The sequence below is a fragment of the Planococcus citri genome, chromosome 1 (genome assembly GCF_950023065.1).
Source record: "Planococcus citri chromosome 1, ihPlaCitr1.1, whole genome shotgun sequence".
NCBI lineage: Eukaryota > Metazoa > Arthropoda > Insecta > Hemiptera > Pseudococcidae > Planococcus > Planococcus citri.
Window position 1 is genome coordinate 17,625,558 of NC_088677.1, and position 16,488 is coordinate 17,642,045.

Sequence of the window (16,488 nt, forward strand, 5' to 3'; positions counted from 1 at the left end):
TTTTTGACAATTTGCAAAAAAAAGTAACTTTAGTAACCAAAATGCTGAAAACAGAAAAAGTGACCAATCTACATAAAAATATACAAGTAGGTACCTACATAGTTACTTTGTTGCTTTTTAGATATAATCGAGTAAGACTTCAACACCATGTGAATATGAAAATTCAGTCACTTTGAAAAAATTCAGAAATTCAAAATTGACACGAAGGAATAATTAATCCGTAGTTGAATAATATAATACATTAAACTGAAACAGGATTTTTTGTCACTTCTTTCTTGGGGACACACTTTCAAGTTTCATTTTTTTCTCCTGAATAAAATAAATTCTTTCATTTTTTCAGTTTTTATAACAACTTTTTTGATATTTTTGAAATTTTCTTCGGAACACTCCACTTCTAATTTTTTTTTAATGAAAACGAGTTAGAAAATTTCATTATCATTATGCTAAAAACCCTGAAACACGGCTGAAACTTTTGGCTGAAAACTGAAAAGTGAAAGTTCATGAATATTTCAGTGCACCCCATCCACCTACGAGCGAACAAAACAGACTCTGGTGTTTTAGGATTGGACAAGTTTGAAAAACAGTTTTTTTTTCAAAATTATAATTGAAATCAAGTAATTTTTCAATTCAGACGAAAGTTTATGTCATATAAAGGATAAAAAAGTAATAATTCTTCAATAATCACAAATTTTTAAAAGAAAATTTCAAAAAAAATTAAAAATTCGTCGAATTTCAAATTCTACCCAAAAAAGTCACATCCAAAAAGCCAAAATAGTAAACAAAACTTTCCCATCTAAAGCAAGAAGACTGCACAGTCGAGTTGATTAATTTTTTTATGAGAGCTTGTACTTTTTCTGTACGTTCATTAGTGTCTTAAAATTTAAAAACAACTTCGTCAGCAATTTATTTAACTCTTCTAAATCGTTCTGCCGTTAATTTCGCGTCTATATTGTTTCAATTTTGTACCATATTTCCCTAGCACGATGTCGTTAGTGTAAATTGTGTAGCTAATGATCGCCACAATGAATCGCGAAGACGGCCTTAAATTGAGGCGTAATGTAGTGCGTGATAACACTTCAAATAGCAGCAAAGAAAATAACAGCGAGGATAATAAAATCGATCAAGAAGAAAATCTAGAAGATGGAGATTCGAAGGAAACACGCTTCACACTAATGGAAGAAGTTCTTCTGTTGGGCCTTAAGGATAAAGAGGTGAGAGCTGAATGGGTGTCGTAATTATACATACCATGGTATATGGAAAAATTGCGTAGGGATATCTGTTATCTGTTACATATGATACCACTTTCATGTCATTGTTTCACTCTACCTTTCTAGCAGTCTAGTTTGATAAAAAAAATTTCAAGTTTACATTGTGTCCTTATATTATGTTGTATTTATTTACACTCTTTTGTCACCATATTTTGTTTTACTATATGTGTGTATTGTATTGTATTGTATTGTGTAGGGTTATACGTCGTTTTGGAATGACTGCATATCGTCCGGATTACGAGGATGTATATTAGTAGAATTAGCCCTTCGTGGACGCATCGAACTCGAAAAAGCTGGCATGAGACGTAAGAGTTTATCAACTCGAAAAGTACTGGTGAAAAACGAAACGTTGACTGGAGACGTGCTCTTGGACGAAGCCTTAAAACATATTAAAGAAACCCAGCCACCAGAAACAGTTCAGAGTTGGATAGAATATTTAAGCGGTAATTATCGACAGAACCTGTTATTAACCGAGTTCGTTTCGTTCTTACTCATGTAAATAACTCAGATCTAATTTCACGCTTGTATTATTTTTATAGGAGAAGCGTGGAATCCGCTCAAATTGAAATACCAGTTGAAAAACGTTCGAGAAAGATTAGCGAAAAATTTAGTAGAAAAAGGAGTATGCACTACGGAAAAACAGAATTTTTTATTATTTGATATGACAACCCATCCTTTAACTGATAACCAAGCCAAAACTAGATTAGTTAAAAAGGTACGTGGAATTCATACTCGTCCTCGTTTCGTTTAACGCAGAGTTTTTTTTTTAAATGGTTTTTTGTGTTGTTCGTTTCAGGTTCAGGATGCTGTTCTATCGAGATGGGTTAATGATCCTCAGCGTATGGATAAGAGGATACTATCTTTGATATTTTTAGCCCACGCTTCTGATGTTCTTGAAAACGCCTTTATACCGTTGAACGATGACGATTACGAACTCGCTATGAAACGAGTCCGAGAACTGGTCGATGTAGATTTAGAGGCAGAATGCATGAAGTCTCAAGGAAACGACGTAATGTGGGCTGTGTTCGCCACTTTTATTAAATAAGTCGAGTGTTTATTTATAAAGGTAATTTCTTCCTCATAATAACCCTAATTTACACCTTGTCCAATGTCGATAAATGAACGTTGGATCGACGATTTGTTGAATTATTGCTCCTGATATCCCGTATTCGTGAGGTTGTGAAGAATGCTTCGGTGTTATACCCTTATTTTGAACCATTTCTATTTCTGTTATAGGCCTACATTGATATGAAATCATACTGCAACGAGCTATTCGTTAGCATATGATTACGAAAGTATATAAATATTGAGAAATTAGCACATCTTGTATGCCTTTTTTTTCGCAATACGAATTTCGAATGGAATTCTTTCAGATTACGCTCATTCTAATATTGATTTTCTCAACGTCAATAAATATTGCTGAAAAATTTCAATCCTTATCTGTATCTAAATTACTTACTCTCCCTGTACAGTAGCGTAATACTTATCGATACTAATGAACTTCTCTAATCGTCTTACATATTGAACCAAATGCTATTCGAATCTCGTGTTGATAATTTCAATGATTTTTTTTTTCTATCGGAAGAATATGCGTATTTAGAATAATTCTCCACTTTGAATATTTTGATTCGGTGCCGTATATTGAAACCACTCGACTCGTTATCGTATTTTTTTTTTTATCACAACAGCGACTAACCTAGACAAAATTTTTACTCGAATTAAATTATTTATTTTTACCAAAAGTGCTCGTAAAAGATGTAGCAACTACGAGTATATGTGTATGTGCGGAAATAATCTTACAGTTGAAGATAAAAAAAAACCAAATTAATTGTTTATTATTATAATTGTAAATAATGGTTGAAAGTTTCATGTTTTATTTGAATTATGCTCGTTTCAATTTCATTCGCGACATTTTATTGAATCCTCTTATCTTAAAAATACTAAACATCTGAATGTTGATTATTTTTTTCGACGTATCAACGATGAATATTTTTATTTTTAAAAGAATTCTATTGCTCTTTCGTTTCTACGAAAGAAATTTCGTTTCGATAGATTGGCTATCAATCGATTCAATTTTTATTTAATGAATATTTAATATTTATCTTATTGAATGAGTAATCGTCTAGAAAAGAAAGCATGAAGTTTAGCTTTAGCCAGCAAGCTGCAGTAGAATGTCGAATCGTTCATTGTTTATGTACTGACGAGGTGAAGTCTGAAGTGTAATGACTGATAATCCTCTTAACTTTTCTTTTTTTCTACCTACCTGGTTCTCTTCAACTGAGTATTTATCACTCGTATTTCACTTTAGAAATCAACGTTTTATTACGTACAGTTACTTACTTACCGTCACAATTAAACGTTAATAAAAATGCGAAATTTTATTAAGTTTGTTTATAGCCCAGTTCTTTTTTCAGTTTTTTTTCTTTGGTATAACAATCAAACAGTTTTATTTTATAATTACTACGTTGTACCTTATTTTGCGAAGTTGAAATTTTCCACTTCCTACCTTTTTAAGTTCTTATCCGGAGTGAGATAATAATTCTCCATTTTTGAGTTTTCCTTCCTTTTATTGTTCATAAAAAAAATTACTTTTTCAAAATTCTTCGTTTCTGCGCCAGAATTTTTCTAAATGTCTAATTGTCTACCTTTTCAAAATAATAAAACTTGCCCCGGTCTATGAAGCCATATTAGCTCCTCCAAGTTGAAAAAATGGAATAAATCAAGATCAGGGAAAAGTTTTTCAAAAATTTTCCATTTTCACGTTAGAATTGTTCTACATAGGTGAACTTTATACTAGAAAAAACCTTCTCTGGGCTCCCAAAAAATGCTGGTTCTCTTGTATGGAGCCCCCCCCCCAATTTTGTAAAAATATAAAATTTAATGACTGTAGTGTACTAATTTTTTGAAAATTTTCAAGTTTTGAGAAAACATTTTTCAAATACCTAACCACATCTTCAAGAAAAACCTTCCTCAGGTCCCCCCCCCCAAATGACGTTTGTCCACTTTTGCAAAGCCCCTCGAAATCGGAAAAATCCCCCCCCCCCCTCAATGAAAAATTAATATCTGTACGAATACTTCAAATACCAAAAAAGCTCGAGAAAGTAAACTGAAAAAAATCATTTAAAACTAGAACGTTGTAAATTTAAATGTTCTCTGTTCTGGTTCTTAACTTTAAAAAGTTAAAGTATTGTGACACTTTTTAATGAAAAATTAGAGCATTGTTTGAGAATTTTTTGCTCACAAAGTGAGAATTTTTGCAATTTCTGGCAAATAAAACAACTATTAAATCAGACTTTGACAATCTTAACAAAAAGAAGGTCTTTTTGGCAATTTCTGACAAAAATAGGAGTATTTTCATGGTCAATTTTCGGAAACAGTGAAACCTTTTGTAATTTTTGGGGGGAAAAACGCGACACTCAACTTTCAAGAATTTTTCGCCATGTTTGAAAAATTGGAGGAATTAGACCATTTCAACAAAAAGTAGGACTTTTTGAGAATTATTGATAAAAAAGTGATATGTACTTTTTGGCAATGTCTCGCAAAAAAATGATACTTGGATAATTTTTGAAAAAAAAGTGAAAATCTTGAGCAATTGCGAGAAATACATGTTTCAAAAAGAGGTCAAAAGTAAGATTTTTTGCATTTAATATTTTTCAATTTTAGCTAAAAACGAAGTGCTACTAAAAGCTATAATTTTTGGAAACTTTTATCAACATTCGAAATTTTCTGCAAAAAAAAAAACGAGAATTGTTGACTGAAAAATTAATACCAATTTTTTAAAAAAAATCGATCAATGTGTTAAAAAATGTAGGTTTCAGAGGACACTGAATTGATTTTTGAGTCCATTTAATCTACCTTTTCTCAATTTACAATTTTCGAACATTTCAGTGATTTTGTCAAAAAAGAAATGTAAAATTCAAATTGTTTGTTTTCTCTGTTGAAATTTTTCAAAATGTTGATTCCCCCTTCCCCTCCGGCAAATTTGTGTTTCAAAGTAAAACGATCTAAAAATTCGAATTCAGTGTCCTCAAAAACCTAGACTTCAACGTATTAGTCGATTTTTAAAAAACAATTGAATTTTTCTCTTTCCCTCGGGGCCAAGTTTCAGTTTAAAAGTAAAATGTCCTAAAAATGCGAATTCAGCGTCCTCTAAAACCTAGATTTCGACATATCAGTCGAGTTTTTAAACAAATTTTGGATTTTAGCCCACTCTCCCCGCCTTTTACCCCCTAGCGCGCGAAGCAAGCATGTCACGGCTTTGCAAACGTTGAAGAGGGAGGTAAAATACTACCCAATGGCAAAAGAAAACTTTTGGTGTCTCTATTTTTCAGAATAAAAGGCATTCTCCTGGACTGAAGATTTTGACGGTTTCAACAAAAACCGACATGGACCTTTTTAAAAATTATTGTTGACAAAAGAGGGTTTTCGGATAATTTTAAAAAGAAAAAAATATGAAAATCTTGAGCAATTTCAAGAATTATTTCAAATACGTACCAAAAATTTGACAATTTTAGCAATTTACATATTTTCACAATTTTTTCGAAGAGTGAAACTTTTTTCCATGTTCTAGGTAAAAAAAAAAACAATATTTTTTGGCAATTTTAAATAAAAACAAACTGCTATAAAAAGCTAGAATTTGTTGAGAATTTTTGGAAAAAAGTAAACTTAATATTTGTTGCAAAAAAACTGAGAATTTTTGACTATTTTTGGCAAAGAGGAAAACTTTGACAATTTTAGCAGAAATTGGCAAATTTTTGGAAATTATTGGCAAAAAAAATTAATTTTTATCAAAAAGGTCACTATTTTCCATATTTTAGACATAATGAAAAAAAGAACTCTTCTTTGTAATTTTTAGAAATGTTGTGGTGAAAAGAATCGTTAAAAAGATGTAATTTTTGACAATATTTTGCAAAAAGCAGGATTTTTGAGTATTTTTTGAAAAAAGTAAGATTTTTTTGAATGCTTTATAAAAAAACTGAGATTTTTTGACGATATTTGGCAAGAAGCAAATTTTTAATTTTTTGCTCAAAAAGCGAAACTTTTTAGCATTTTTTGGCATAAAAAAGTTGGGCTTATGGGTAGAGCTGGAAAGCTAGGCTAGCCAAAAGTTGAAAGCTAAAAGCCAAAAGTCTTGTTGGTGATCTTCCTCTCCCTCTTGTTCCAGGGACCTGGCCAAAGAGAATTCCTTTTTCAATGTTTTCCGGTTCTCTTCTGGCTATGTGTCCAAAATAACTCATTATCCTGGTTTCACATATTTTATGTAGCCTCGCTGGTTCTTGCAGTTGTTCCACAATTGATGCATTTGTTCAGTGCGCAGTATATGGTATCTTCAACATCCTGCACCATACCCACATTTCAAATGCATCATTTCTTCATCGATCATATTGCTTCAATGTCTAGGTCTCCGCTCCATATAAGAAAACTGGAAAACCTAGCATCCTGACTTAGTCTCTTCCTTGGTTTTATAGAGATTTTCCAGTTGGTGGTGACTATTCTCATCCTAGACATCGCTGCTTTTCCGAGAGCTATTCATCTAATTTCCTTGATGGATCCTCCATCCTTTGAGTATATATACATGATATGGAGGGCTAAATATGCAGGTTCCATGCGAGCTTCAGTAGAGCGCGCTCGACTTGGTTCAGTAAAAGAACCCAAATAATTTTACACTTTAGAGACAATTTTGTAAAGTAAAAAATAGTTTAATGAGTACCCAAGACGTTTTAAGCCTTCCCTTGAACATTTTTAAACATTTGAAGTTCAATTCATCGCTTACATTTATCATTTATCAAAATCGCTATCGTAGGTTCTTTTACTGAACCAGATGCTGAATGCTGGATTATTAGCCCTCCATATCATGTATATTATATACTCAAAGCCTCCATCAGCATCCACAAGTGAACTCAAATAAATAAATGAGTTCACTTTTTCAAATTCATTCAGGCCTTCAGATTCTGTCAAGTATCCAGCTATATCAACAACCATGACCCTAGTTTTCCCCACATTTATGAGGAGTCCCATGTCCTCACTGACCATCCTGACCCACCTTATCAGTTCTGCCAGTTCCTCTTCATTTGCAGCTATTAAGGTGGTATCATCAGCTTAACAGAGATTGGAGATTGAGATTCTTGTTCCTCCTATCTTGATGCCACCTTCCCAGTTCTCCAAGGCTTTTTGCATGATGTACTCGCCATAGATGTTGAACAGCAGAGGCGAGAGTATGCAGCCCTGCCTTACTCCCCATTCTGGCTGAAGCGGGTTCAACTCGTCTCCCCCTACTCTCGCCATCATCTTGTTCTTGTCATACAGTAATTTGATCAGCTCAATTGGGTGCTCTGAAACTCCCATCTTGAGTAGTATCTCATACAGCTTTGTCCAATCGACATAGTCAACGGCCTTTGCATAGTCAACAAAGCATAGTACCTCAGCAATGTTATCATGGAATTTTTCAATTATTTGTCTGATGTTCAAAATCTGCTCTCTTATACCTCTTCCAGGCATAAAACCTACCTGTTCAGGTGGAATCTGCCTATGCAAGCATGCCTTGATCATGTTGTTGATTATTTGGAGCATCACTTTACTGGCATGTGGAAGTGGAATCAGGGTTATTGTGTAATAGTTAGCACAATTTTTCATATCACTGTTCATATGTAGCAGAATTAACACCAACTTGCACCAATCTTCTGGCCATTCTCTTTTGAGCCATATGTTGTTGTATATCTTCCAGATCACCTTTTCTGCTTTCTTACCCATGGACTGTAATATCTTAGTCTAGATACCGTCACATCCAGGCACTTTGTGTTTTCTCGATGCCTTAATGGCATCTCTTACTTCATCAAGTAAGATTTTGGCTCTTCTACACTGTCCACTTCAAACTGCTCAGGTTTTCCAGTTGCTCCAAAATCAAGGTCCTAAGTTTGGAGCTTTTAAACAGTCCAGTCCGGTTATTCAGTTCTGCATTTTTTGTCTTTGTAGGTCGGTCTGGTCCGGTCCTGACCAGAAATTTTCATTGTGGTCATGGGTCAGCCCAGGTCCAAAAAACGGTCTTCATTTTTCAGAAAGAAAAAAGCTTCCTAACACATAAGATGAGTTGAAAAATGGGATTTTTACTATCAAAACATTGAAACTTGGAAAGAAATTAAATCACAATGGAAATTTATTCGAAATGGGCATCTAAAATGGCATTATAAATTTGAAAAATTGGTCATAACTGAGGTCCAAACTGCGGTCATTGGTCCGATTTTTTAGAAAGGTCTTGGGTCTTGGTCTATTCCAGTTATCTTTTCTGAAAAGGGTCATGTGTTGGGTTAATATTTACATAATTTTTGTTCAGAGGTCCAAGGTCCGGTCTGGTCCACTCGGTCTTGTGTGCATTTTTGGGTCCAGTCACGGTCATCGGTCTGGTTTTTTGGTCCGGTCTGACAAGCCTGACTTCAATTTCTGGTACTTTATTGTTGTTTGGGTTCTATGGTTCACTCTGATATAGCTTGCTGCAATACAATCTCCTCCTGTTCTCTAGAATCTTATTCGAGTCTCATACTACTGTACCATCCTCAGCGGTGATTTCACATGATTGTGGTTTAAAATCTCTGGTGATCTGTTTTATCTTCTTGAATAGTCTGCTTGATTCGTTGTGGTCAGCATATTCTTGAGTTTCTTCACAATATCTGTTCAGGAAGGTTCTCTTATTCGAGTCCCATGCAACTGTACCATCCTCGACTGTGATTTCATGTGATTGTGGTTTAAAATCTCTGGTGATCTGTTTTATCTTCTTGAATAGTCTGCTTGATTCGTTGTGGTCAGCATATTCTTGAATTTCTTCACAACATCTGTTCAGGTAGGCTTCTCTATCTTTCCTACAATTTCTCTGAACACATTTATTCAAGGCTTTGTATTTGTTATCATTTCCTTCCAGTTTTATTTTTATACAGAAGCTAAAAGCTAGAGCCAAAAGTGCCACCTTTTAAGCTTTCCATCTCTGATTATGAGCAGTATTTTAAAAAGGAAAGACTTTGTTTTTGTTTTTGTTTTTTTTTTTTTTTGTAGCAAAAAGGTGGCACTTTTTAGCATGGAAAACCCCATTTTCAGCAATTTTGACAATGGGCGAGATTTTCTCGTAGGGAGTGAGAACGAAAAAAAAAGCGAAAATAAATTTTCTACCATATAATCCCCTTGAACGATAAAACGATGATACAAAATAAGGCATCTGAGCTAATCTGAAATCCCGAAACTTGAAATTTCCTCGAAAAACAGTTCCATTCTTGTAGAATTATTCATCAACCATATACTGACTAAGTTTCTCCGCTTATTAAAAACAAATAATAAATTCGCGAAATTCATCACAAGTTTTACAATTAGGTCGTTATTACGTGGCTTCATCGTACCAAACCGAGTAGTAATTCAAAATTTAACAAAGCGTAATTCAACATTACCGATCCATTTAGTACTTTTATGGATACCTTAAAGCGTATTGTGTATATTGCTCGATTCCCTGTGTACAAATTTACCTATAATACAGTATATTTTCAATTTTCAGCTACCTTTCGATCAGATGTTAGTATTCGAAATACGGCTCGAGCAACGAATCAAGAATGTTATACAGTGTACCATACCATGATTCCTACACACAATAGCGAAACAGAGTCCTTTTTTCTACCTAACTGTATTATTATATAAGTTTACCGCTAAAAAAAAAATCTCCTAATCTATCATTTTTACTACGTATCTGCGATTTTATAAACTGATTTTCTACATTGAATACGTAAAATAATTGTACAATGAAAGTAATTCGGAAATTTTCGTCGTTAGATTTATATACCGATTATCTCCTCGTTTTAACCGGAAATAACCAAAACGTGATGAGAGATAAACAAAAAATCATCGAGGATTTGTAATGGTGCGTATTCCTTTACATAAAGACTGCTTTGTAATCTACATACAATTTTTTTGAGCTTTCACATAACTCAAATTCCATCGTTGCTTTTTTAACCGGAAATATTTACCTTCACACTCGAAAATTTTAATCATGCCAGTTCTAAAATCATTTTTTTTTACTCGACTTTGAAAAAAAATAATTTCGCTAGTAAATTAGAAAGGTCTTCGTTGAGTTATTCGTTGATGTCGATCTATGTAAGGGGTTCAGGATTAATTATTGGAAGTTGCGAGTATAGATAAATTGTGAATTTTTGCAAAGTGATGAGACTTGCATAAAATCGAGTGAGTCTTCCTGAAATACTAATTACGCACGTAGGTAATCAAGCGAAGAAATGCACATTACTATCACTTTTTATCCGATTTATTATGGTTACCGTTAGTTGAATGTTTTTTTTTTTTTCGAAAAAAAAATGATACCGATGTAGGGCTTGAAAAATATTTGTATTTTTTTGCTTTTTGTATAGTTTGTACGATATTTGAACGTTATTTTGTTTTTATATTACCTAGTGTATTTTTAGCTTAGGTATAGAACTGTGATTCGTAATGACTACGAGTATATTTTTTTCGATAGGGATTTGAAAAAAAAACGACAACTTTGTCCTATAGAGTTCCTACACGAAGGAATGTTGAATTTTAACGATGAGAGAATGTAAAATACGATAATTTCGAATTGTATCGATTATTTTGTGATCATCGTCGCGTATTTGTACATTCCAAGGATCAAGATTCGGATATTTGGCTCTCGATTTTTAACGACAATACGAAGAACAGTGTTTTATCATGTAAGAAAACAAATTCGAGTATACACGTTGATAATTTTCTTCGTATTTTCTTATCGAATTTCAGACACCACGATTACGTATTCGTCCAAGTTGCGTGAAAATTTCCTAGAACTAAAGGGCTAATATGTTTTACGACCAAAAGTCAATTATTTTTGAAAAATTTTAAAGATAGACACGACCAACGTCAAGAAGAACCTTAACTTTTAACGATAAGACCTTCGTATTTTAACCAATATGGCGGTATACTAGTCAAAACCTTGTCAATGGGAAATACGTTGAGAAATTAGGGTCATAACAGCTGTTATCCTTTGTATACGTATATTTGTGTGGTTTTGGTCAATTTTTTTATTATTCGACTTTGGATTGCCTGCCTTTGCCCTTTGCTGTTTTTGTTTTTTTTTTTTTGGTACGTCACGAAGAAAAAAGTGGTTATAAATTGATACAACTTTGCCTTTTAGATATCGAATAGAAAAGACGATGTGTGTGGTATTCGATTTCGATTTCGATTCGATGTGTATAGTTATAAAAATATAAGGTCATTGTTTTCGTTTAAATTTTATGATAATTTAAGATTTTAAATATCTTACGTCGATACTTAACTCTTTGCACAATAAGTTTGTTCTATTAAATAATCGTTTCTAGGTTTTCTTACTACTCTATCTGTATTGGACAACTATTACCTTATGCCATATGTAGAGTTTTATTAATATTGTATGATGATTCTTCGTTCTTGAAAAATAATTGTAAATACGGTAATATAAAATAATATACTTTGTACATTTACCTATCAATTTTTTTTTGTTTTCTTCGATGGTAAATAAACGCGTGTATGTTATTTTGTGTATTTCTTTTCTTTTCTTTTTTTTATTTAAGGCGCTGAAAAAAAAACACTCGACGCATGTCTGCCAAGAAATCGGCTCAAATGTGGATAACCCCTCACAAATTGATTTTTAGCAGCCCAAATTAATTTTCACCTCATCTGGAAAAATTTCCAGATTCTAAAAAAATAAAAATCGCGCTAGAGGCTCCAAAATGGTACGAAATGGTGAAACTCTGATTCCAGAGGCTGGTTTAGGCTACATCCAGTCAATGTTGCAAATTTAAAAAATTTCTCAAAGAACAGAAAAGAATTAAATTTTTTCCTTTCTGAATAAATTGGTCAGTGTTTATTGGTCATCCTCCGAGTCCGTTTTAGGGGGTTTGCTGCAAAATTCTGGAAGATCCAGGCTCAAAAGTAAAGTTTTAATCAATTTGTGAATTCCAGAAAAAGTGAAAAAAATCAAATTTTCAAAGAGGGTGTGTAACGAGCAGATTTTTCAACAATATATCCTCTGGTGTGACTATACGATCACCCCACTCGAAAACAATCTGACATTTGACTCTTTTGAAGCTTCCAGCAGATTTTAGAATTTCTCCAAACACTTAAAATCATCCTGGAAATGCCACAAATGAATTTATTCAGTACTTATAATTTTGGACGGTCCTTATAGTCCGGCATATGACAATAGGAGTAATTGCACCCCCCCCCCCATCCTCCGGGACAACTTTTTTCTTAAAGGGGACATCCTAAGGAACATTGTAAAGCAAACTTGCCAAAAAAAAAGTTGGCCTTACTTACAAAATGGCGGCCATTTTGATTGACAGGTCAGCCGAAATCGCAGATTTTGCGTTTTAACATAGGACTTGCACGAACTATTTCAAACGTTACAAAGGTAGATCGAAAGATCATGCATAAATTTATCACCTGTCAAAATTTCCAGGTCTAAAGTGCGTTTTTCGATTTTTGGTGAATTTTTGAAAATCGAATTTAGGCCAAAAATGAGGGGAAAAATCAAAATTTCACCAAATTGACCAAGAAAGCTGAAATTTGGGATATATCCTATTTTCGACATGCCAAATCGATTGGAAACGGTTTCAACCCGTTTTAAGCAGTTCTGGAGCCTCCAGCAGATTTTTGAAACTCGAAATTCCCACAAAATTCCATCAAATTGGAGCTGTAAAGCTAAAATTTATTCTAAAAACTAATTTCAATACGCTACGAAGTACTGCAGGTGAATTTCAAGTCGTTTTGGAGCCTCCAGCGACTTTATGAAAATTCGTGAAGCCTCCAGCAGATTTTTGAAACTTTAAATTTTCACAAAATTTCATCAAATGGAGATGGAAAGCTGAAATTTACTCTACACTCCAAATTTAACACCCTCTGAAGACGACTTCAGGTGGGTTCAAGTAATTTTAGGGCCTCCAGCGACTTTTTTGAAAATTACTGGAGCCTCCAGTAGATTTTTGGAACTTGGAATTTCCCCAACATTAAATTATCAAATGGAGTTGGCAAGCTGAAATTTACTTCGCAGACTACATGGTGGTTTCAAATGTTTTAAAGCTTCCAGCTACTTTTAGGAAATTTCAATTTTCCAAAAAAACGTCACACGACCTTTCAAAAAGTTGCTGGAGGCTCAAAAACGACTTGAAATTCGCCAGCAGTCAACTTCGTAGCGTATTGCAATTAGCTTGCAGAATGAATTTCGACTCTCCAGTCTCCATCTTAGTTTGAAGAAATTTTGGGGAAATTTCAAGTTTCAAAAATCTACTGGAGGCTCCAGTAATTTTCAAAACAGTCGTTGGAGGCACTAAAATGACTTGAAATCCACAAGTCGTTTTCAGAGGGTGTTAAAATTGGAGTGTAGAGTAAATTTGAGCTTTCCATCTCCATTTGATGAAATTTTGTGAAAATTTAAAGTTTCAAAAATCTGCTGGAGGCTTCAGGAATTTTCAAAAAGTCGCTGGAGGATCCAAAACGACTTGAAATTTACCTGCAGTACTTCGTAGCGTATTGAAATTAGTTTTTAGAATAAATTTTAGCTTTACAACTCCAATTTGATGGAATTTTGTGGGAATTTCGAGTTTCAAAAATCTGCTGGAGGCTCCAGAACTGCTCAAAACGGGTTGAAACCGTCTCCAATCGATTTGGCAAGTCGAAAATAGGATATATCCCAAACTTTAGCTTTCCTGGTCAATTTGGTAAAATTTTGATTTTTTCCCTCATTTTTGGCCTAAATTCGATTTTCAAAAATTCACCAAAAATAGAAAAACGCACTTTAGCACTTGAAATTTTGACAGGTGATAAATTTTTGCATGATCTTTCGATCTACCTTTGTAAAGTTTGAAAAAGTTCGTGCAAATCTTATGTTAAAACGCAAAATCTGCGATTTCGGCTGACCTGTCAATCAAAATGGCCGGCATTTTGTAAGTAAGGCCAACTTTTTTTTTGCAAGTTTGCTTTAAAATGTTCCTTAGGATGTCCCCTTTAAGAAAAAAGTTGTCCCGGAGGATCGGCGGGGGGGGGGGGTGCAATTACTCCTATTGTCATATGCCGGACTATTATTGAGCATCTTTTTATCAAGTAATATTTCAATAGAAAAACGACCTGGTTGGTACCTACTTTTTTTATCCGATTTTTTTCATTTTTTCTAAAATGTTTAATAAGGTTAAAAATTTACTTTTGATCTGGTTTTCCTGAAATTTTGCAAAAACCACCTGAAATGGTCTAAAGAGCTCCAAATAAGCACCTACTACAGTGTTATAAGGTCTATAATTATTATAATGTTCATTTTTAGTCTGTTCAAAGCGATTTAAAATTTCTGGAAAAGATTGTAAAATGAATTGAGGCTTCAAAATACCCCAAAACAAGTAGTTGCAGATGTGTGAGAATTTGATTGAAGGAATTACTTGTATTCGTACCTATTGGTCCAATTTATTCAAAAAAATTCATGTTTACATGAAATAGTCTTAAAATCGGACTTGAAATGGCTGTTTTGAATTTTTTGAGCATTAAAAAATGTACCAAAAATCCAAAAACGAACTTAAGCTGCTGAAATTTTGATTTACTTAAAGGGTTCTGAAAACAGTGCGGTACTGAGAGTTTTATTACCTATACCTATTGTAAAAAGACATATCAGTAGACACACCTAAATTTTTCAATAAAATGGAACAAAGCTTGTAAAAAGACATATCAGTACGCACTCCGGAAGTGTAAAGTTGGACAGTCATTCTCCACGGTAGGGCTACTATAATCCACGGTAGTGCCTTTCTTATAAATAAAAATAACTTATATCATAAGGGGGGGGGATGGGACGCCGGGTGCCTACTGATATGCCCGTAGAGGAATGCATTGGTGTTCGTATATATATTACACTGAACCGCTCAAGACTTTATCTGCGAGAAGTGAAATGATACATTAGCATTTAAAAACCTCATCAATTTGATTGAGTTGAGCACAGGGATCGCGGAGGGAGGGGGTCAGTGCCTCCGCCTCCAGCTCCGGCTCTTGAATTTGTAAAAAATTTACCTCCGGCTCCGGCTCCACCCTCCATATTTTTTCAATCCCTCCGGGAGGTCCTCCGGAGGCCCTCCAGGAGGTAGCTGTTTGAGGGGGGCCTCCTTACAATAAAAATGAGTTTTTCAAACCTTTATAAGTGCCAAGCAGATGGGCCCCGTTACAATAAAAATGAGTTTTGCAAAGTTGAATAAGTATCAAAATAATTATGTCATAATGTCACTCATAAATGTCACGCCTTCATCATTAAAAAATATTGAAAGGCTACTGGCTATAGGATTTGAATTTGCCCCCGAGAGCTTCAGGGTTGATATTTGCATGGAAGGTGGGTACCCTTGAGCACCTTCCGTCACGAAAGTTTCAGATCCCAAGACACCCCCCCCCCCCCGGTTTTGAGCAACCACCCCCTTTTATGAAATTACAATAGAAATTTTTTTCTCAGCCCCATGTGAACCGATTTTTTCAATTTGTTGGTATGTTGTAAACATCCATAAGAGGTATCCCCACAAAAATTGTCACCCACCCCCCTTTCCGCCCCAATGACGTTTTTTAGCTTTGTTTGCCCGTTTCAGCAATGATCATGATTCTGCACAAAAATGGGAATAGCATTTTTAAATGTGTTTTCGACCCCCAAAAAACATCTATTTTTTTCAAAAAAAAATTTTTGGTGGGTCGTGGTCAAAAATTGAAAAAACTGACAGAGGGGGTAACAATGAATTCTAGTGTAAATTATTGTTTTTGGTAAACGAGGTGTCGTTTCCATATGAATCGAACCCCCTGAACACGAATATGACATCCAATTTAATGCTACCCTCAACCACACCCCTTCAGTGCCTCTGCCCCCACCTAAACAATAAACTTTTTAGTTTACTCCGATCAATCCTCGACCAATAATTACTTCAAATCAAATCAATTACTATTAAAGGTATGTTTCGCGAAGGTTGAAAACTCAACGACATCGCAAGGGTCAAACTTTAACATTCTCGCGGAGCTGGCTGTAGCCTGGAAGGGGATAGATGCGGGTAGACCTAAATTTGGACTTCATATTCATGTTAGGGGGGTTTGATTTATATGAAAACGACACCAATATAATCATTATTACCTCATATCGCTCAATTCTTAATATAATAGTTAAATTGAGGTGGGGGCAGAGGCACTGGAGGGGTGTGGATGA

The 16,488-nt window shown here is 34.3% G+C and overlaps 1 protein-coding gene across 1 annotated transcript; it reads left to right on the forward strand.

Annotated features, from left to right (window-relative positions):
• The first annotated feature begins 821 nt into the window (after positions 1 to 821).
• On the forward strand, positions 822 to 11,816 carry sau (Golgi phosphoprotein 3 homolog sauron). Its single transcript, XM_065370073.1, has 5 exons — positions 822 to 1,211; positions 1,465 to 1,711; positions 1,808 to 1,983; positions 2,065 to 2,334; positions 9,802 to 11,816. The coding sequence occupies exons 1-4, from the start codon at positions 1,011 to 1,013 to the stop codon at positions 2,311 to 2,313; spliced, it is 873 nt and encodes a 290-aa protein (XP_065226145.1). The 5' UTR covers positions 822 to 1,010; the 3' UTR covers positions 2,314 to 2,334; positions 9,802 to 11,816.
• Positions 11,817 to 16,488: the final 4,672 nt, after the last annotated feature.

What these genes read in the sequence shown, in the direction of transcription:
- sau (XM_065370073.1), top strand. Translation starts at nt 1,011, where the DNA reads ATGATCGCCACAATGAATCGCGAAGACGGCCTTAAATTGAGGCGTAAT. An exon ending in TGGGCCTTAAGGATAAAGAG is followed by an intron (nt 1,212 to 1,464) that starts GTGAGAGCTGAA and finishes TGTATTGTGTAG; the next exon opens with GGTTATACGTCGTTTTGGAA. An exon ending in AAACTAGATTAGTTAAAAAG is followed by an intron (nt 1,984 to 2,064) that starts GTACGTGGAATT and finishes TGTTCGTTTCAG; the next exon opens with GTTCAGGATGCTGTTCTATC.